This window comes from Lacerta agilis, chromosome 10 (genome assembly GCF_009819535.1).
Source record: "Lacerta agilis isolate rLacAgi1 chromosome 10, rLacAgi1.pri, whole genome shotgun sequence".
Classification (NCBI taxonomy): Eukaryota; Metazoa; Chordata; class Lepidosauria; order Squamata; family Lacertidae; genus Lacerta; species Lacerta agilis.
The window spans coordinates 64,552,218-64,573,560 of record NC_046321.1 but is presented as its reverse complement, the minus strand read 5'-3'; the positions used below and the strand labels follow the sequence as shown (position 1 = coordinate 64,573,560).

At 40.1% G+C, this 21,343-nt stretch overlaps 1 protein-coding gene across 2 annotated transcripts in view; it reads right to left on the bottom strand.

The window, feature by feature from the left end:
* The window catches only part of RELN (reelin), a 281,750-nt gene that overhangs the window by 113,531 nt on the left and 146,876 nt on the right, over positions 1-21,343 (bottom strand). Inside the window, exons 11-17 of one of the 2 annotated variants that reach the window (XM_033161628.1) lie at positions 14,143-14,288; positions 13,021-13,068; positions 8,944-9,095; positions 6,018-6,130; positions 5,201-5,409; positions 1,899-2,027; positions 934-1,043 (exon numbers count right to left, since the gene is read on the bottom strand). In XM_033161628.1, coding sequence (XP_033017519.1) covers positions 934-1,043; positions 1,899-2,027; positions 5,201-5,409; positions 6,018-6,130; positions 8,944-9,095; positions 13,021-13,068; positions 14,143-14,288 — 907 coding nt within the window. The remainder of the gene's footprint in view (positions 1-933; positions 1,044-1,898; positions 2,028-5,200; positions 5,410-6,017; positions 6,131-8,943; positions 9,096-13,020; positions 13,069-14,142; positions 14,289-21,343) is intronic. The other variant, XM_033161629.1, reaches the window with a different exon arrangement.

Below are 21,343 nucleotides of genomic sequence, written 5' to 3'. Positions count from 1 at the left end.
CCCCGCCCCAACTGCTGAGCAATTCATCTTCCTCCAGATGAGGAGGGCAGTGATCCCTCTAGTTGGGAGGGAGAGATGGGACTGGGAAGTAGAGTCATGGCTCTGACAGGGAAGGAGAGAGCCTGCGCACCAAGCGGAGGCTGGAGGGGAGGCACCGCTTCCGTCTTCCCTTGCGCAGGGGGGAAAGATGCAGAGGGGTAGGCGGGGGTTCCGCATCCCGCGGCTTTTATGCTGGGGCAAAAGAACCAGAAGGGGTCATTCCCGGACTCTGCCGAAGGATGAGCTGGACGCTTTTTTATAGCTGCACTGTACATATTTGCACATAAGAAACCTAGTTTCAGAACCTCGGCATCAGGCTGGTTACTCATGAGCAGCCACTGAAAACCTTACAGTAAATCAGGTTTATGGCTTTCAAACAATTTCTAGAATTTCCCTATCTCTCTCTCTCTCTCTCTCTCTCTCTCTCTGTGTGTGTGTGTGTGTGTGTGTGTGTGTGTGTGTGTGAGGCATGTCCAAAGTCCCTTTCGGGGGCCTAATCCAGCACGCCGGTCAATTTAATCCGGCCCCCGTGGCAGTATATGTCCTGGGATAAAATCCTAAAAAAAGCTCAGCAACTTTGGTCAGCCCTCATGCATGTTCACTTCATCAAATCTGGCCCTTTTTGAAAAAAGTTTGGGCACCCCTGGTGTATGTATTTGCCTGCTTCAGTGCATGATGTTATATCCTAAGATTCTGCAAGCCATTTAAATTGGAAAAATGATATTTAGCCTCACTTTAATAAAAAAAAACCAACACCTGGGGGGGGAGTGCTTAAGAAACTGGGATTCCTACAGTTTTTATCATATTGCAAAACACAAAGGCACTCACTGAGAAGGGAGCACAGACAATAACCACTATTGAGGCACAATGATGATGGTAATGAATACTACTAACTGTTGTCAATTGCCCACATGTTTCCAAGAATTGGTCCTGTTTGCCTCCATCGAATCCTGGTATCTCTGGTTAATGCTGCATTTGGAAGTGGAATAGTTATTCGGTTCCACCTGAAACAAACATATGAGCCTTCATGCTTTGAAACTTACAAGTTGATTTAGAGTTATAATAGTGTCAAGCTCTATACCAGTTGCAGATGCTTCATTCACTCACAAAGACAAAGGGTATCCTAGCATTTAAGGATCACAGCATCTTAAACTCTAGGAGCATGTGGAGTGGATAGAGTAGCTTAAGTCCAAATGCATGCAACTGTATTTGCATATATTCATTCCTTAATATCCTTGCCTCACTCTCCCCACTCCAAATCTAAATTTAGCTTGTAAGCTCTCTGGCTATCATCACTGAAGCAGATTATTCTAGCTGCTCTCAATCCTTCAAATTATTGTTATACAAATAGGAACTTTGGAAACAATTCTGGAACGAACATATAATGTTCAAGGAAAGTAGAGTAAGAGCCTTTATGCCAAATCCTTATTATACTGGGATTTGCCCACACTTGAGGAAGCCTTAATGACATCACTCATAAAACGTTTACTTTACACTTGTAATGTAATTTTATTGCTGCTTAACGAGGACTCATATATAGCCATTTAGGTTTGAATATGCAGATGGAGTTAACCATAAGCAACTGTTTAGGTTTGATACAATTCTTAAGAAATACATGTTTATTTAATAGATTTATCAAATCATTTTTCAGTTACTATGGGTCCTGAAAACATAAGGTTGTCCTTCTTACAATTAAAACAACATGAGGTGAATAAAATTTCTTAGCATAACATCAGCTGCCTTCTTCCATTTGCCACAGAGAAGAGCTAAGACACTGGCATTATACCTGTTGCTTTTCAGAGCAATTTCCTCTTGCATCATTCTTGCACTAGAGCTATTTGGGGAGCGAACTTCCTTACCCACTGTAGTTTTCAGAGGCATAGACTGTGCTGTGAGGAAGGTGAGACCCGACACATGTCTCTGGCAAACATTCAGAATGAAGTAAGGACCAGGATCGGCCATGGTTGGTGGAGAACTCCAAACTGACACTAGGAACCCAAAGAAACACAGAAGTAAAATGGAGTATTCATCCCACACTAACTGCGATTGATAGCAAGAACACACCAAAGCTTTAAAATCATGGCTTATTGAATAATTGATCCCCTGGATGAAACAGACATGAAGCACGGTGCGTTAAAAGACGAGATGGTAACCCTTGTCAGAATGTGTTTAGCTGATGGGCGTGAGAGCAGTTTCTGCAGGTCTGACTTACCCAGCAGGCTGTTGTTTTTTACATTGGGTTTAAAGAGGGTTGATGCCAGTACTGGTGTGTCAAGAAGGAGGCAGACCAAAGGGAAACTGAGAGGTAAGGCCTGTGTGCTCCTACTGCTAATAGGTTTCTCAAACCATTTTGTGGAAGGGTCAGGAGGCTGAGCTGGCGATTGAGTTGGGTTATTTATATTTCATAAGTTCAGAACAATCAGGGATAAAAGGCCAAGCTGTGCACGCATGTTGTATTCCACAGAAGCACAGAAATATAGTAGGCATGCGAGAATAGCTGTCTTCTTGATCAAGAAGCTGCATAATGGACAATCTCAGCCTCCTCCCAAGTAGCCGAGAAGCTCAAAAGGAGGCGGGGGTGGGGGAGAGGAGGATCGCAGTGTGTACAGATATTAGACCTATATCAAACTACTCTGACCTTCAGAAGGAACACCTTCCCATGCATCTCCAAGAAGCATTCTAGTGGGTGGAGGGTGGGTACGGGATACAAGAAGTACATGTGTGAGAGATCTTAGCTAAGGAGATATTCACATATTGGAGCAGTTCAGGTGATCACATCTTAGGTTAGATATGTGTGGCACACACAGCCTCTTCCAAATCTCCTGATGACTGCTCCCAATGGCTTCATATAGATATTAAATAGCACTGGGTATAAATAGTGGCCTGTAGCACCCCAGAGCATAACTTCTAAGGGGGTGAAAAGGCACTCTCCCAGTGATGCTCTCTGGACTTGACCACATAGGTAGGACTGGAACCACTGTAATACAGATCCTCCAATTCCTATCCCATGGAGCTGGTTCAGGAGGATGCCAAGGTCAACATTATCAAAAGCTTCTATGTGACTGAGAAGTAGGAGCAAGGTTGTACTTCCCTTGCTCTAAGTAAAGGTGACCAAGGTCAGCTTGGTCCCAAGGCAAGACCCAGATTGATCTTTGTCATCCAATAATGCCCTGCTGCAACCATCTCCACCAACGTCCATAACGAGGAGTGTATTTGTGAGTGGTCGATAGTTAATCCAAAGTTCTTTCAACATGAACCACCTCGCCTCTGAACTTTTAAAGTATTTTACTGCCACTCATATAAAAAATAAAAGGCACTTTCAGTACAATACTTTTGGAAGAAGCACAAGTCACATTCTGTGAGCTTTCAACTAATTTGGAAATATTGAAAGAAATGTAGCCTTTTGAAAAATGTCTGTGTAGAATAATTTAAGCAGCCCAGTTTAATTCTAATAGTCCTCATTTTAAGTTCTGCAAATGAAGCATTAAAACCAAATTAATAATTCATCAGCCTGGCGCCAAATAGCCAGCACATGGCTTATCCAATTCAGAGTAATTTATTTGGAATATGACTTTACTTGAAGAATGTCTTTCCGCACAATTATTGTGTGTGATATTTTAAATGTAAATTAAAATAGCTTATGAGGCGTCACTGATTAATTTGAGATGAAATTAATGGATACCTTTGAGGACCACATTTACCCCCATATTCCTACTATATTCCTACTCATGAAATGAGAGTACTGCTAAAAATTATGCTTTGGTGGACAAGGAAATTGCATGGTGAAATTATTTTTGAAATGTAGATGAGGTTTGTGGGAAGTTAGCAGTTCTTTTTTAAAAAAGAATAAGCAAAACAAACTCCCTGAATCAGAGCCACTATGTGAGTTGAAAGGAGATCTTTCAAAAAGATCAAGACTGTACTGAAAAACCCTACTATGAAGCAGGAAATTATGCTTGTACCTGTACCTTAAAAGAGAAATTCATTTTAAAAGGGCTGTTCTAATTGTAGATCTCTACTGAGCATAGTCTACCAAATACAGAACAACTACATTTGCATATGTAGAACACATATGGCTAACTAAGGGTTCCCAAGAAGTGGTCTGCAGAAGTTGGTCAAAACTTTCAAACCTATCTTATGCCTTTATTGTCCTAGCTGAAGAAAATAGATGCCAAGTTTTACATAACACCTACAGAATGCTGTTTTTCTTTCAACATGTGGTTTGGCTTACAATAATATTTCTGAAACATAGTGTGACTTGACTTGCTTGCATGGAATCATCTGGGCAGGGGTGGATGGGACCTTGTGAGACCCAGAAAGAAAACACATGGGGCCATGGGAGGGAAGGTAGGAAGGGGAAAGCCAGAGCCAAATAGGGAGGAGAAAACCAGGTGTAGATGAGGTGTTGGTGGAGCTGAAAAGAGAGCAGATGGGACCACATGAGTGAGAGGAGAAGAGAGGAGAGAGATGAATTGGGTGCATGCTTGGATGGGTGGGGTTGCCTGTGAAAGAGACCTATGGAGGCAATCCTGAAAAAGAGAGGAAGAGATGGGGAAGTGAGTTCAGTGTAGAAGTAATTTGAAGAAATAATTGTGTTCCACTGAACAGAAAACCATGGCTCAAATGAGCAATTTTATGGTTTGTGGTTCAGATCCGACCTATGCATTGTGTTTCAGTTTACAGCAGAAAGCAGTTCAAAAGAGTTGTTGTGCATTTGTAGGTACAGACCTCAGTACTTCCTTGTACTCAGTTACTTGGGCAAGTTACTTGTCCTTTGTGACTAGCTAGGCCTCATGGCAGCCATTTTGTGATGGTGCTCACATTATCTGAAACTTCTTAAAAGTGTCCATGAGCCCCAAAAGGGGCTCAATACTTTCAACTGGAGATGCCAGGGATCAGTCATGGCACCTTCTACTTGACAATCACACTCTACCACTGAGCTATATTCTTCTCTCCTACTATGTTCCCTCATTCTGCTTATCTTGCTACTTCAGCCCATTCATGGTGAAAGGGTCCATGGATGGTCCCTTGTTCAGGAGTCCTCAAATCCTACCACTAGCCTGCATAAATGCACCAAGAAGCACAGGGAGGCAGTTTGATAAAAGATAGAATTGTTAAAAGAAATAAACAATTACATTAAAAAATAAATAAATGCAATTACCTGTTGCCGGGTTGGTGAGTTCCACAACCCAAGTTAATAGAAAACTGTATCATATGAGTTACAGTGGTAGGAAGCACTGGCAGGACATGGAAGTAATCAACTGCCCAGACATTTCTGTTATGCCCTTGGTGATTCTTCTGCTTGAGACAGAATTTGGTAGCTGGAGTCTGCAGCTCTGGACTGATGACAACCGAAACCAAAGATGGAACCTTCAACAGAAATCACATTAATTACATTTCTATACGGTTATGATTTATCTGTGAGATACATAAATTATAGACTGATAAATTATAGACTGATACACACACACACACACAAAATACATATAAATAGATACAAACTGTGTTACAAAACATTTGTTCCAAAAGCAGTACTTGCACCTTAGTCACCTCTATCTTTGTGTTTGAATTAGGGTACTGTATGTTTTTTGTTGTTGTACCTATACTACAGAATAAGTCTAAGAAGTCATTCTCATATTCCCATAGAGGTTGGGAACCAATGACTTTGTTAGGCAGGCTAGGATGAACAGAATTCGTAGGCCAATCTTATTGAACTAACAATTCCAATAATTTTTTACAATGGTGAAGACATCTTGCTAATTTCACAAACTCCTCAAAAGTCTTTTTTACCTGAGCAAGCCCCTCCAAACTTGCCTCAAATTTGGGAGTAGTTTGGGAAACAGGAAGGCGGGTACAGAGGAATGGGGAATTGGTGGAAATCCCCGCTCTTCTTATATATGAATGGAGTGATCAATTTAGGAGCCAAGCCATTTGTCACCTGAGTTGTGCTACTTTCGGGATTGTTTTTGAACTCTTACCCTATAAGAAGTGTAGGTCATTGTATCCAGATTTAAGTGATCTTTTTTTCCTTCAATCTTTGCATACAATATGACGTCACTTTCATTGGTTTGTCCTGCATCACAGCTTCCACCTGTAGCAATGTGTATATTGATGGAGTAACTATTTAACATTCAGTTGTATATTAAAAATCTTCTCACTTTACAATACAAACAATTGTGAAAATGACAGTCGCCAAACATTGTTAAGTTGATATGTGCAACATTTGAAACAAAAGTCATGCCACTGAAATGCAGCAAATGCAGCAATAGAACGCCCATCCCAAATGAGGTTTAAATAAACAGTGATGAGACCATATGCTTGGAAGTTAAAAGAAAAAGAAAAGAAAGCCACTCTGTGTGGAAAAGAAGCCGTTATCCTGACTATTTCATACTGTTCTTCTGGTTTTCTATTTGCGAAAGGTTGATTTCACATAGTATTTAAGCATGCGGATTCTTATCTGCAACTTGAAGTTTACAGTCCCAACAATACTGTTCTGTGGGATTACTCTGATGCAGTCCAACTCCTATATTTTAAACTCAAATTAAAATTTACTTCCACCCTCCTGAATATTTCACCCACCTTGAATATCCACCAAGTAATTTTCCACACAATGTTTTTCAGTGTGATCATAAAGTCTACAGTCTTTCTTGCTGAGCCAACAACTTTGCCCGAGAGTTCAGAAGGTCGACTAAAGTGTCTTTCCTGTTTTTCATGCAGGTGTGCATCTCCTGAAAGACCTGGAAATGCAGAAATCTCCCCTTCCTGTGCTTTTTTTGGGTACATGATGCAGCACAGAGGAGACGTGAGCAATTCAGAAGCAAATATCAGAGAAACTTCCACTTCCAGTAAGAAAGGCTGTTTACTCTTTTGACATAAAAGCCTGCTTCATCGGAAAAGCAAATTTATTCCCTGTTTCCTTTACTGTCTTTCCATTTCACGTTAATGAACACAGTGTTGAAAGAATAAGCTCCGCATGTAGTTTACCTGATCCTGTAGAGCTTGCAAAACAACATTCCTGGAAAAAGTGTCACAAAGACAAAGTGTGTGATTTTGCCATTGAAATCTTCTGCTTGTTGGTTCCCACTACCAAAAAGAGTTACAAAACTCCAGTAATTACAGCTCTCTTACTAAGAGAGGCAGATGGTTCTGCTTTTGTATCTATCCCCCCTGCTTGCTAACTCATCTGCTGTCTTCGCAAAGTGTTAACCAAGGTAACAACCACCCATTTGTGGAAGGCCCGCCTGTACAAGATTTCCAAAAGTATTTCAGCATGAGGTTGTACAGAATACTTTTCTGTCTGGGTTAGGTTGCTTTTAAACCACAGGCAAGTCATTATTGTAATAGCTCATTATCAGACTAGCTAGAAAAGAAAAGAAAAAAATGGGAATGCACAAAATGCAGAAGAAAAGAGGAGGAGGACCTCTTCAGGTGACCACCAGTATATGTATTGAGCCCTGTCCAACACCTTTAAAATACAGATCCTTCTTCTAGGACACTAAGGCATAAGCTACTTGAGTCTTTGGCCTCCAATTCTGTTGCAAAACAATTCTCAAAAACACTGTCTCTGACTCAGATGCCTTGACACTAGGTTCATACACCTCCCATCCCACTGGAAATGTAGCAGGTGATGATTGGCAGAGCAAATTACAAGAATTTGCTGAATTGGCCCTACTAACTAATAATCTCAGAGGAAAATCTAAACAAAAATTTGCTGAAAAATGGGATATATACAAGAAATATGCCCAAAAGTATAATAACAACTTTACTTCCATGCCAGCTTTTGAGTGTTAAAGGAAAGGCAATGAGTTGGGGAAAGATGGATATATAATATGGCGGAATGTACTGGAAAATATCTGAACGAAGTAGAATTGTTTGATCTACATTCAATAATAAGAGAGGTAGAAGCATGGGGATTTGACAGGACGTCTGATTTGTAAAATTAAAGTTTTGTCAAGTTAAGTTTGTTATGTATATGTAGGTAAGAGAGTCTAGGTATATATAGGTATGTATAAGTAAGTAGATGAATGGACTATCTCATTATATGCCTGGCTGATTCCCCCCCCCCCTTTTTCTAATTTTTCCCCCTTTTAGTTTTCTTTTAAGATATAAACAATAAGACACAGATACGACTATGTGGGATGTTAAATTTTATTCAGTAATATTATATAATAGCAGTTGTAATACTTTGTTTCTTTTTTTTTCTTTTTTTGTTAAACAAAATGAATTAATAAAAATTAATTTTTTTAAAAAAGGAAATGTAGCAGGTGAGGCAGAAACAGAAACTGGAACTCGATGTTACGATTAATATAGGTCCAGTTTTCTACCTCCTCCTAGGAAATGTGTAGTAAAATTTATTCAGATCCTGATGTCATCATATAGCATAAATTTCTGCCTCTACTAGTCAGTGCTGTGGGGTTTAGAGGGGGAAATGTACAGAGTTATGAGGTCAGGAGACACAGGACTCAGCTAGATTGGTAAAGAAAAAGCGTTTTATATGTGTTGTACATGCGGTATAACACTGTGACATGAGATGACACTGTGGAGTCCTGTCTTTCCCTACTGGATTTCCCTGTATGAGTTTACAACGCAATTAACTGAATTGTTTCTTTGACGTGTCTAGATCCAGCCTCAGTATGGAAGGGATGAACTATCACCATTCGAGTTTTGTCAAACTGCTTCCTGGTGAAGGCTTAGTAGCAAGTAACAGTGAGAAAATGCTGGAAGGAAAAACGGCCAAACCAAGGGTCAAGGGTAGTCAAGGCAGTGAGGTTCAAGTGCCGCACAGATTCAGAAAAGGACAGGCACTCGGCAGAAGTACTAGTTGTAACACACTCTCCAAAAGAATAACTAACCTTTTCTCATTGAGTGTGCACACACCAAAACATACTAATGGCTCATACTCACCCATGCTGAAATAAAACCTCAGATTTCCATAACCTGTAGTGTCCATATATGGCGTGCACAGCTTTCTCTCTCCGTCTCTGAGAAAAACAGCTGATGAACCTGATTCCAGGGTTCCGCATTCAGTGCCGATTACAGCTCCAGATATATCCCACCTGAAGACATTAGCCAAGATGTAAGAGATAGGGCTATTTCACACATTATGTAGAAGCAATCCTTGGAAAGCAACAGCAGAAAATGCAGTAACATTTTATGAAGGCCTCTCAGGGGTTAGAGAGAAAGACAATAATAATGTTTTGAAGGTATACTTTTTTTTGGCCCCGAACAGTAGATTCTATGTGTCTAAAGTCTACTCACTACTTGTCTAGGACATGCACCCATACCTTCAAGAACCTCCTGGAACTACAGAGAACCTTCAAAAAGCAGGTTCTGCATGTTTTTAGGCACAAGAACAGGGCTGGTTCCGCCATGCAGCACACAGAAGCTATCAGCATTGGCAGGGATGGAGGAATAGCTGGAGCCACCAATTGGGCTCCACTTTCGACACAAAAATGCCTCTGCCACCACTGAGCAATGATCTATCAGAAAAAGTCAAAGCATGCATCCAGTTGTTTGTATATGTGGGATCATCCACAATATGTAAAATCCATTTACAGGATTCTCATAGGCATCTGGTTGTGAGAACAGGATAGTGGACTATATGAGCCACTGGCCTGATCCAGCAGGCTCTTTTTTATGAGAACACATCTTGAACCATGCTAATGTTAATCCACATTACATAAGGTAGCATGTACATACTTTTGGTACAAGTTGTATAAAATATTTTTCAATGCTTAGGGTTCAAGGTGTACCTAATAATACATATATTTAATAAAAAAATTAAGTATCAGTGCAAACCATTATCAGTGCAGATAGTTCCTTACATGGGACATTCTATTCAGACAGTAATTACATAATTTCTTTTCCCCCCACAAAATTGCTGATTTAAATTTAAATACAGTCCAAACTATTTTCTCAAGGTGGGATTACAAATGTTTGCATGCCTGTAATTGTGGGCTCTACCAAAGGCAAGGTGCCTAAGAGGTGCTGAAGTGGGTTTACTTAATCTCAGGATTGTTACTTTATTGGGATAACTCCCAGGAAACCAATTTAGACTAATGATAATGAGTGGCAGGGGCCGATGTTTAATTGGAACAGCATTCACAAAAGATCCACTTATTAGGGATGTATTCTGCAATTAAAAAGGGGTTAATTGGTACTGGCATTTATCTGGATTTTCAATAACTGGTTAATTTCAGTTACTTCATTGTGCCTAAAGCTTGAGAACATTATTGGGCTGCAGGGAAAGTTTAAAAGTTCTCAAGACAAACCAGAATGCAATTCCCAACTAGAGTTTGGCATCTCAGTCATAGAGCAAACAATATTTCACAGGGAGAAAATAGGAGCACTCTTGTGTGTTTGCAATACAATGGTACCTCGGGTTACAGATGCTTCAGGTTACAGACTCCGCTAACCCAGCAATAGTACCTCGGGTTAAGAACTTTGCTTCAGGATGAGAACAGAAATTGCACGGCAGCAGTGGGGGGCCCCATTAGATAAAGTGGTGCTTCAGGTTAAGAACAGTTTCAGGTTAAGAACGAACCTCCAGAACGAATTAGGTTGTTAACCCGAGGTACCACCGTATACCTATTCTCACACCAAGGATAACTGCTGGAGCACACCATTACACACTGTTGAAGGCTATATATTGAATCTGCTACATATTGTATTCATTTATTCTGCAATAGCCTGTCATACACTGGCTTCTAACGCAATGATATTAGTGAGCAGGTCATAACAGTTTCCTTCTTTTAAAAATGTAAGGATTTTTAATCAGACCACGAAGCTGGTAGTCCTAGTTACAGAACAGACATATTTCAAAAGCTTCCTACAACATCTACTTTATGCACAAGTAACAAGTTATTGTGGGATGGGAGGAAAGCACTGCACTGATATTTTGTGTATATTTACATATGCACGCGCTAGTCAACATACATCTGCTCCCACAGAGAAATAGAGACCCAGGAGGGGGGGGGGTGAACCCTAGAGAATTACAGTGTGCATGCTAGCCATAGTTTAAGAAGTTATTTCACACGATTCCAGAAATGGCCAAATAGCAATTCTGAAATGATGAGTTTTAATCAAAGATATGCACAGCCCCATCCCCTGCAAAAGGGCTGTGCCCGGTAGGGACCGTTGAGACATACTCATCAAGGACTTGCTGCTCACTTGCCACCAATTGCTGACTCCTAGAGATTTATGTGGATGTAACAATGTCATAAAGGCAACCCACAAGAGCACATGTTCTCATTTTGATAGTCTGGGAAGAACCACGAGAGAATCTGGAAATGCACTAGCAAGATAATGTCTAAGAATATGTGTGTCTGATTTCCAAGTACAAAAGACACAGCCACTCTAGGAAATTTTAAGGTCTTGTGTACCTGACAAAACCACACTCTGTTGTTCAAAAAGTTTGTTTTAAAACCTGAAGAATCTTTTCCGGAAGACCTGAAAGCTTCAGTGGCCTGCTGAACAGTCCTTGCACTTCTTTTATTAGTGTACTAATGTCAGTCTATCCTTACGTACTTTTCCTTTGAACTCAGCATTATTGTCTTTCTCATTGTCAGCTTAAAGTTAGTTCCCGGAGCACTGCCAGAAGGTGTTTAAGGAAAGAGGAGCATGCAAATATTGAGCTGATCTTCTGAAATGTGGGACAGAATGGATCTGTAATGCAAAGAGCTGGTGAGGGTCATAATACCATAGGTGGCTGCCAGAATGTCACTACCCTGAGACCATCACCATAATTAAAGTGACCAGGAATAGAGGTGGAAATAGAGGTGTAATATATATATATAAAAACAGAAATGCTACCACTGAACAAGAAATGGAGAATTGTCTTGGGAGGGAATGATATACATAGGAAATGCAGTTTGTATTTAATTGTGGGCAAATAGCAGTGGGGTAACAGATAAATGAGAAAGAAGCTATAAAAGGTGCTGAACGAGAGAGTGAAATGATACAAACAATACAGAGCTAGGGAATATGTGAGCAGAGACACTTTGCAGGCAGAAGTGCAAATCAGGTCAGGTAGTGAAAAATGACAGGGAAACAACTAGGGTCAGAGTCTGAAGAAGCAGGAAAAACATAGTTACTGCTTGATTTACTCTAAAATGTAGGCCAGGGCATAGGAGAATTGCACAACACAAGTGAAATTGTGTGGTCAACAAAAGGAGGAGAGGAAAAAATATGGTTAGGTTGAAAGTTGGTTTGAGAACTTTTTTTGGCTCAAACCAAAGACTTTGGGGACCATACCTGTCCTTTTCACAGTAGCCACCTGCTCACATGGCCTGGGTAGCAGCAACAGCAGCAGCAGCAGCAGCAGCAGCACTTGCACTGCATGGTGCTGTTTCCCCAAGGACACCAAAGTGAGGATATGAAACACTGCTATCTGCTCCTGCTCTCTCATGACAAGGCTACATGGCAACATTATGAAGTCGAATCAGAGTGAGGAATAAACAAGGAATGTTGAATGCACTGAATGAAGTCAGGGTTGAAGGTTTTTTTGGGGGGGGGTGTGCTAAAACACACTTCTAGACACAGGTACCTTCAGACAACATTTGGTATTTGCAGCTTTCTTGAGGAAATGCAGATTCACATTGACATTTTTCCTTTTGTTTAGAACCCCAAGTCTGGCTCTTGCAATGAGCTCTTCTTTTATCCTCTGCACCATCTTGGATCTAAACATGTTTGTGTCCCCCTGCCTCTCATGTTGCTTCACCCAGACTATCTAGCCTTTAATTATACACCCAACATATCTAGAGGGTTTTCTCATCAGAATGAAATTCCCTAAATACTAGACTATGGCATGAAGTAGATTCCGAACTGAGTTGATTTTGCTATTGAACAGTCACAGTATTTGAGTAGATGATCACATCCAGTTGTTAGCCAACAGGATCACTGCCTCGTGAGACAAAGGAAACAAGAAGCCTGGAAGTGCCAGAGAAAGAATGAAGAGGATAGGAAAAAATACTGAATAGCTACCCATTCTCTGAACAACGTCCATCCTGTGCATTGAATGAGGCAGGGATCCTGTGGAAAAAACAGCATGTGATCACAGAATTAAAGTATTCATTATACTATGTGTGAATAAGGGGTAGATGGCAATGATTCTTAATAATGAATACTGATACCAGGTCAGTAATGTTCTAGGCACCTTCTCTTATATAGACAGCATGAGCCCTGCCCAGAGAAGGCTTATGGTCTACAACTGACACGAGATGGCACAAATGGAGTAGAGGCCAGGACTGACACATTAATGGTGGAGAAATTACATGGGAGAGCCAGGGGACTGATGGAGGTGGGTGCGAAGAGTGGATCTGGTTGCATCTGGGGAGGGTGCTTGTAGCTTAATTGAATATTTAATTCTAAATGTGAGGCATTCACAGACCCATGAAAATCTTACTTGGTTCCCCAATTAAATATCCAAAATGGGCTATAATCAGCCAAAACTGTGTCCTTATCATCACCACTACCATCATAATCTGAAATCTGGAGGAAAGTTAAATGCTGGCCACCATTGTTACAGTATGTATTTCATTTGTCATGGTGAAGCTGAACTGCAATACACAAACCACCAAGGCAACACTCTACACCTTAATCCTATTTTAAAAAAAAAAGAAATCTCTGCTTGCTTCAGTGAAATTTACTTCCACGTGAAAAAAAATTAAGATTTGTGGTGTTAGTCCCATAAACAATGGGAATGAGCACAAATATATGAAGTACATATATAATTCCAGTGGTATATGGGTTGCAACATGAGTGATGCTTTTTAGGTACTTAATTGCACAATTATCTCAAGATGTTTCTTCAAGATTCACTGTCGGTTAATACTGGGTGATAGAGTTTTGCTCATGGTAGCAGTGATTTTGCCATTGAAAAGTGAGATATTTTAAAAACTCAATATATCATTTTGGAGCCACTGACCCTTCTTGACTTATTCGTCTCTAAAATTTAGAGGGGGAAACACTTTCCTGACAGTATTTTATCAATATAGACATATGTTGCCAAAAGCAAGAAAAAGTGCTTCTCAGCTGAAGCTTCTTGCTTTCTCCCCAACCCGAGAGTAATGCGTCTTTATACATCTGTAGGGTAGTTAACACTCACCCTTTGGGCTGGCTCTCAAACTCTTCTGCCCACTGTTCCTGGGCATCTTCAGTAGAAAGATCAACATCTCGCGTTGTGGCAAAATTCAACTCACTGCCTTCTGTTCCATGGAAATAAATTGCATTCCCATCTGACTGACAGCTATGCTGCAGATAAAAGGAGCATGCAGGAGGTATCTATTAAATCGGTTTTGTAACAGCAGCTTTCGACAACTCTGAGAAAGCCATTAAATTATTTAGCAACTGGCTGATTACAGAAGCTAAACCAAAAAGTGAAAGAAAGAGAAAAGGTGCACTTAATTCTTCTATATGTATCCTGAATAATTTATAAATTACTGTCAGTATTCAGTCACTTGTAGGGCTGCTTCCAACAATACTTTCCCCTATCTGCAACATTGCTAAAAGGTGTAACATTTAATATCTATATATATGTCAAATACAAATGATTCTGTATCACAAGAAATAAAATGTTAAACCACAAGCTATGAGTGCTCTAGGTGACAAGATCGCGATGCCCTTCTATGCTAAACAAATGCTTTGAAGTGAATCTGGGTTTTGCTCTGAAGCCTCTATGATAATCTCAACAGGGCTACAGCAACACCATGTCAAGGTTACACATGTGCAATGCATGAAACTTGTACCCTCAGTTTGAAATTTGAGCTGTCTAAGTATCTGAATACTCAGTCCACACTAATCCCCAAACCAAGAATCCTGCCTCATTTGAGATACAGTCAGAAAGAAATCCAAGTTTTGCCAGCAGAGCATGCAAATTCAGATAGGGAAAGCCCTTCCTTGTGAATGAAAAATGCAGATAATATACTGGTTGACATCACAAATGGAAAACAATGGTGGAAAATCCTCTGGGAAACAGTCGATTAATCAGTTTGCTTTGAATCTCAGAAAAATCCGACAGAACAGGGTATAGGTAAAGACAATATCATGTAATTTTGTTTGCCTGTTTTGAGAACTGTTTTATCAGTGGTGATCAGGGGGTTGCTGTAAATGCTAGTTGCAGTAGGCCAAAGGAATGTAACGCAAGCAGAAGAAAACACAAACAAGCAAAGAAAATACAATCAGATGTCATACACTTGTTTTAATTATACAATTTCACAGGATTTTCCTTAGTGACTTTTAGAAACATCCTATGTTGTTTTCCATGCTGAAGTTGACTAACAGCATCAATAAGCTGCTGGAACAAGAAGGGAAACAATATCCCTGACCAGTTGGGCAGAATAAAGGAAATGTTTTTTAAAAAAAATTTTCATATAAATGAATAAACCTACAGATAAATGTATTTTGTGGTGTACCTCAGCACCCCAGTCCTAATTCCTCAAAAGTAAACAGCATAAATCCCCATGGACCTCTGTGGGTTGTTTTTTTCTTAGGCTAAGTCTACAGTAGTGGCTTGAAATGCTGCAATGTTGTTTTCCCCTGCTGAGTTTGCAAGTCGCTTTCTCTCACTGCTCTTCACAACCGAGCAGGAGTGGGGAATATCCACTGATTTCTTACTCTGTGCAATGGCTGCTTCTGTATTCAGATTGCATGGAAGCTGGTTTGAGGGAAAGTGCATTAAAGAGGAATATTTCTTGAAATGCAACTGAATACAAATGAATTGTGGGTAATGTCATGTGAGCCTGACTTAATAAAACCTGTGAAGGGAGCACACTGGACCTGCAGCAAGCAGGAATGTGAACAAACCCTGACTTGAAAAGCTGCAGCCCTGATTGGGTAACAAAAGCCAATCCACGCTAAGTTTGACATCAGCAAATGTTTGGTTAGTTGTTGTTTTTTAATTTATTGGTATTTCCACACAAAATAACAAATAAAAAGCATACATTCTACATATAAAAACAAACACACCACAGAATACAAATAACAAATAAAACTAATACATACCTATCACCCCACAAAAACACTAAAACACACCAATCTAATTATTATAACCTTATTTCAAATCTTACTTGGGGGACTTCCTCACGTTCTCTCTTCTGCGTTCAATTCTAATTTACTTTAGTAACTTAGTAACTATTTTAACACTCATTCACCATTATTCTTAATCTTCAACTAACATCTTATCTTATCTCTATCAACTTATTCCTAACCATAACATCTAATATAAAAAACAAAATCTTAACTTCTTATATACTATTTTAACCTAACATATAGCTATTGCCTATTATATTCACTGATTTCACTTCAAATGTCCAACTTTTCACGTTGTTTCAAATAGTCTTTAAATTTCTTCCACTCTTCTTGCACTGCAAATGTTTGGTTAGTTAAGGGTATGGTGGTACGGCTTTTGGATCTTGCACAGGATCTCTGAAAACTGCAGCTGCCCATGGGCTGAATGTCTGTGCAAACTGGTCCAGCCATGGAATCAAAACTGTGTCTGGACAGGCACAGGAATGCAGGACAGAGCAGAAACAAAGTGACTTGATCAAGGTCACGAGGCACCTCAGAGTAGTCTTCAAAACAGGCTGCTGATCTTACATTTCTTCCAACTCAAAGGGCCATCTTACAAATGCAGAGGAATAGAAACAGTGCCAAGGGGACACATTAAATTTTCATCAAAATAAAGAAGGGTAGTGAAACTGGTAGAATGTACTGTTTCGCCCTTTTCAGGCCAAAAGTCTCATTACAGATGAATAAAGTGCAATGCTTCTAAGGTTTGAAATCTCTGTCTCTTTCCCCTGCTCTTTTATGCTTATAACTGTAAATCAATAAGCCTCATTCCACACACACACACACCCCTTTCCCTTGGCTATATAGTCTCTCATCGCTCGACAAGCAGAACACAGTGTAACTAAGCGATGCAGCTATGCCAGTTGGAGATGCATCAACAGGAAACATCCGTGCTAAATTCCTCAGTCTAATAGATTTTGAGCTTCAGTTGTGGGTTGCATCTTCCTGAGGATGCTCCTGAGTTAGTGACTTCACCTCTGGGCTTTCAAAACATTTGCTGTCTCCTCTACCAACATTTAATTAGGCTTAAATAATAATAAAAAAAATCAAAGATGAACACTCATGTACCTCTTCCTAATAACTCTCAGTGGCCTAATGGACATGATGATTCTTTCAGACAGCTGTAGCCTCACAATTTATTTTTTGGCGACTCTGGTTACACTGGAATGAGTATATCAGGCATTTGGGCGATGCCAGCTTGCAAAGGGCTGGTGGCAGATGGAGAGAAATCTGCCCATCGTGCTTTCACCTTTACATGAGTGGAGAGCCATCCATTTCCCCCATTAAGGGGTTGTCACTCAGCCCACCCAGCTGGAAAAGAGGGTTGCTGTTTTTTAAGAGCCTGGCTAGCCGGTTGCATTAGATTCAAATGCAAAGGGCACTTTAAAACAGAAAGCAAACTACCATTTGTAGGCAAACTGAAACCACACTGTTTCAACAGCAGCCAGTTTTTTTAAAATGGCTGTAATATTTTAAGTGATTATTTTTGCCACTTCAGATTGCTCCTTAGAGAGGAGAGGGTGTTTTTTTTTTTTTTTAATTAAAGTCTACCCAATGCAAACAGATTAGATATGAGGAGGAGAGGAAAGAAAAATCAGGATGGAGAAAATTAATTAAAATGGCACTGTCTGCAGAGTCATAAATTAGATATTGTTTCTTGCCGGGAATGATTTATGCTAGTGACTGGAATTTTTAGATTTTAAATCTGATAGCAGATTGATGGAAGGATCGAATGATCATAAACTCAAATCTATGCACAGTAACATACTTAACAGTCTAATTGCTGTTATTCAGAATTAAGTGGTTACATGGATTTGAGTATGAGGTGATTCGGGATGAATCTCTTTCCATAATTAAAAGAAACACCCAGCTAGGATTAAAAACTACTCTGCATGAAGTAAAGCAAGATTTTAATCACTTCTTACATGCTAGATTTCTATATAATTTAACCCTAGATACAAAAACTAGCTATATACCCTGACAGCTACAAATGGTCACTTCCCCACTCCAACACACAACCATCACATGGGGGCCACTTGAGAGATCTGTGTGATGCCTGTCCCACATAGACGCTTGACATATAAATGTGTGTTGTCACATGGCTTGGCCACATTCAATGGAAAGTCTGTAGCATGGTCACAAGGAGAAAGGAAACTTCCACTTCTGTTTTAGATTAACTGCAGTTTAGTGCATCATCCAAAAACCCTAAACTGTGGCTTCCATTAACCATAGTTAAGATTAACCACAGTTAATTTTCTGCTGTACATTTCCTACTGCAGGTTACCATTGAAATTCAAGCGTTAGAAACCTTTCGTTATTTTAGCATTATTTACAGAAACATTCTGATACCTGTGTCAACTGCTGATGTGACGTCAGAACCCTCTGCTAGTGACCCCCCTGATAATGACTTAGAGCCAGAATCTTGTAGGTTTCAAATCTGTCAGACACAGAGTCTAAGGGAGAACTTGCTAAAGGATAATCACCAGTTATTGAATTACCATGTGGGCTTTAAAGTATAACCCTTCCTGTGCTTGTTAATTTCCCCCAGAAATGCCCCCTCTCGTTACCCTTGCTACAAAGCCAGGCTTACTTCTGGGTTTTTACCTGGGGGGTGGGGGAAACAGCTCAGAAGATTCTTTAGATGACTGTGATAATATAACTTTTCTATTGCTTGTATGAATTATTAATAATTAATAACACTTTAAAAATCAAAAACACACAAACCAAACTAATCAAGGAGAGCATTTGCAGATAAGAAGTGGGGAAGATTCCCCCTTCTGCTTCATCTCTTCTGCACATGCCACCCCCACCCCAATTTGGGTTTCGTTCAGATCTACCTTTACTTCCTGCTATGCCTGGGAGCTCTCCCAGGTCCTGCAGCAATTGAGTCTCACTGGTTCGCTGTAGTCTTACTACTTATTTCTTCCTGCAGCTACTGTAGGTTAATTTCCCCAGTATTTTTTTTTTTACACTTTGCATGTGATCAGCCCCACCAGAAAAATAATGCTGATAACATTTGACTGTGGCAATTAAGGAACGATAACTTTACTTATTGCAACCTAATAAACTAAGATCAATTTTCACAAAGAGTTAAGAATAACGTAGCATTAAGTCTTTGGAATGGTAAACAAAGAGATGTGACCTCTAGAACATGCACAACACAGAGCACACTATCTTGAAATGTGGCGTGTAATCAAGGAATGCAACTTTACTCGCCTTTCTAGCTCCAAAAGCAGTCTGGGCAAGAGCATGTTTGCGTGGTGGACTGGAAGTGTGGTGAGAATCCACATCTGGTGCCTTCTAAGGCTTGCGTGAGCCATGGGGAGGAGGCAGCAACAGCTATACAAGACCTGCCTTTCTGCCTGCTTGCCTCCCTACCCCTTCCTCCACTTTCACCTTCAGCGAGAACAAATAAGCTGGCCCTAATTAAATTCCATACTTTGTCTTCTCTCTATTTCCAGACTTCTGGTGCAAATGTTGTCTATGCAGGCCATGCCTAGAGTGCCATACCTTCTGCTCACATGAGGATGCATTTTTGTAAACAAACCAGAATTATCGGATACATTTTTTAAAAACAACAACAACACACCACTATGTTCTCAATTATTTCTTTTGTTTCTACCAACCCCATCCGCCTTCCCAGCAGCCAATGCTCCGCAGCCACATTAAAAATAGCAGCTGTTTCTCACGCCCCCATCCTTGTCGAGGTGTGTTCTGTGCAGCTGCTTCAGGCATACCTGCTTAAAAGGCCCAGTTTCTCTGTGGATTTTTCCAGCTCTGGTTTGAAGGGCACGACCAGCATACCCTTTAAAGCCAGAGTGTTAAGAGGAAACCATGCCGGAGTGAAATATCTATATGCACAGAGCCAAGCTCCATACTGTACCAGGTGTAATGTGGCCAAATGTCAGATGGGGATTAGATTGACAAACACAATTTATCCTCTAAAACCACATGCAGGCTTAGGGAGATGAAAGGTTAGTAAACTAATCCACTGTCCTATCTGGCATATGCATCCTTTTTATTCTGTTGTTTTTGAAAATGAGTTTTGACAAGCATTTTATGGTACTTTTAGTACATATCTAATCTCTAATTCACCCACTTTTGCTGTTAAGCTTTACCCATTAAGTTGCATGCAACTGCTAAACAAGAGCAATTCAACTAAGCTAAGCTAAGCTCTGCATGCTTTACACTTATATTCTGCTATGGGATCTCTCTCGGTATGGTTGCATTGGCCTCACCAGAGATGGAAAGAAAATGAAGGGATGTAAAATAGGAGCAGAAGGAGAGCCTGCTGGAGCAGGTCAATGGCCCACCTAGTTCTCCATCCAGGTCTCATAGTGGCCAAACAGTCACCCATAGGAAGGCCCCAGCAGGGCATAACCATGACAGCACTTGTGATTCCCAGTGACTGGCATCCAGAGGCATATTGTCTCTGACAGCAGAGGGAGAACATAACCACCATGGCTAATAGCCATTATAAAGTAAAATAAAAGGGTTTTTAAAAAAAAGATAATATGAAAGCATTGAACCAAAGAGAAACAAGCAAGGTTAGCATAATTGGCTTTCTTCTTCTTCTTTTTTATTTTGTATTTTTAATCGACTCTTTGTTTCCTTTTTGATTTTTTTCCTTTTATTTTGTTTAACAGAAATACGTTCAATAAAATAAAAATATTATAACTGGCTTTCATAATTTCATATGCTAAATATTTCCAACAATTTGCACTGCTTTAAATTCTTCTTGCAGCAATATACTATGCTTAGTAGATTTAACCCCAAAAAGTTCCATATTTACTCCCACACTTTACTACACTTCACTAGCTACACTTTACTACAGCCATATCTGTTTCCTCCAAATATGCCAAGAATATTACCAATATCAGTTAATTAACCTTGATAAGACCTGGTTATTGTTGTTTTCAATGCACAACTAAGTATATATCGCAACATGAAAGGCTACAGCTGGAATTGGTCATATCATAATCTTTGCAAACTGTTTTGAGGTGTGTGTCCCCCTTACAATCAAGCAGTATATACATTTTATATAATAAATAAAAAAATAAGATAAGCTATGAACAAGCTCCTTGCAACTAAGATCGCCAGAACAAGCCATGGTTTGAAGTGAGACCACTCAATCCGCTGGAGCCTGTCTTCACATGCAGGGAAAGTCCCTAACTCACCAAGGGTTGGAGACCCATCAGCCACCCTCACCTGGTTTAGCCATCGAGTTGAAGCCATTCCCG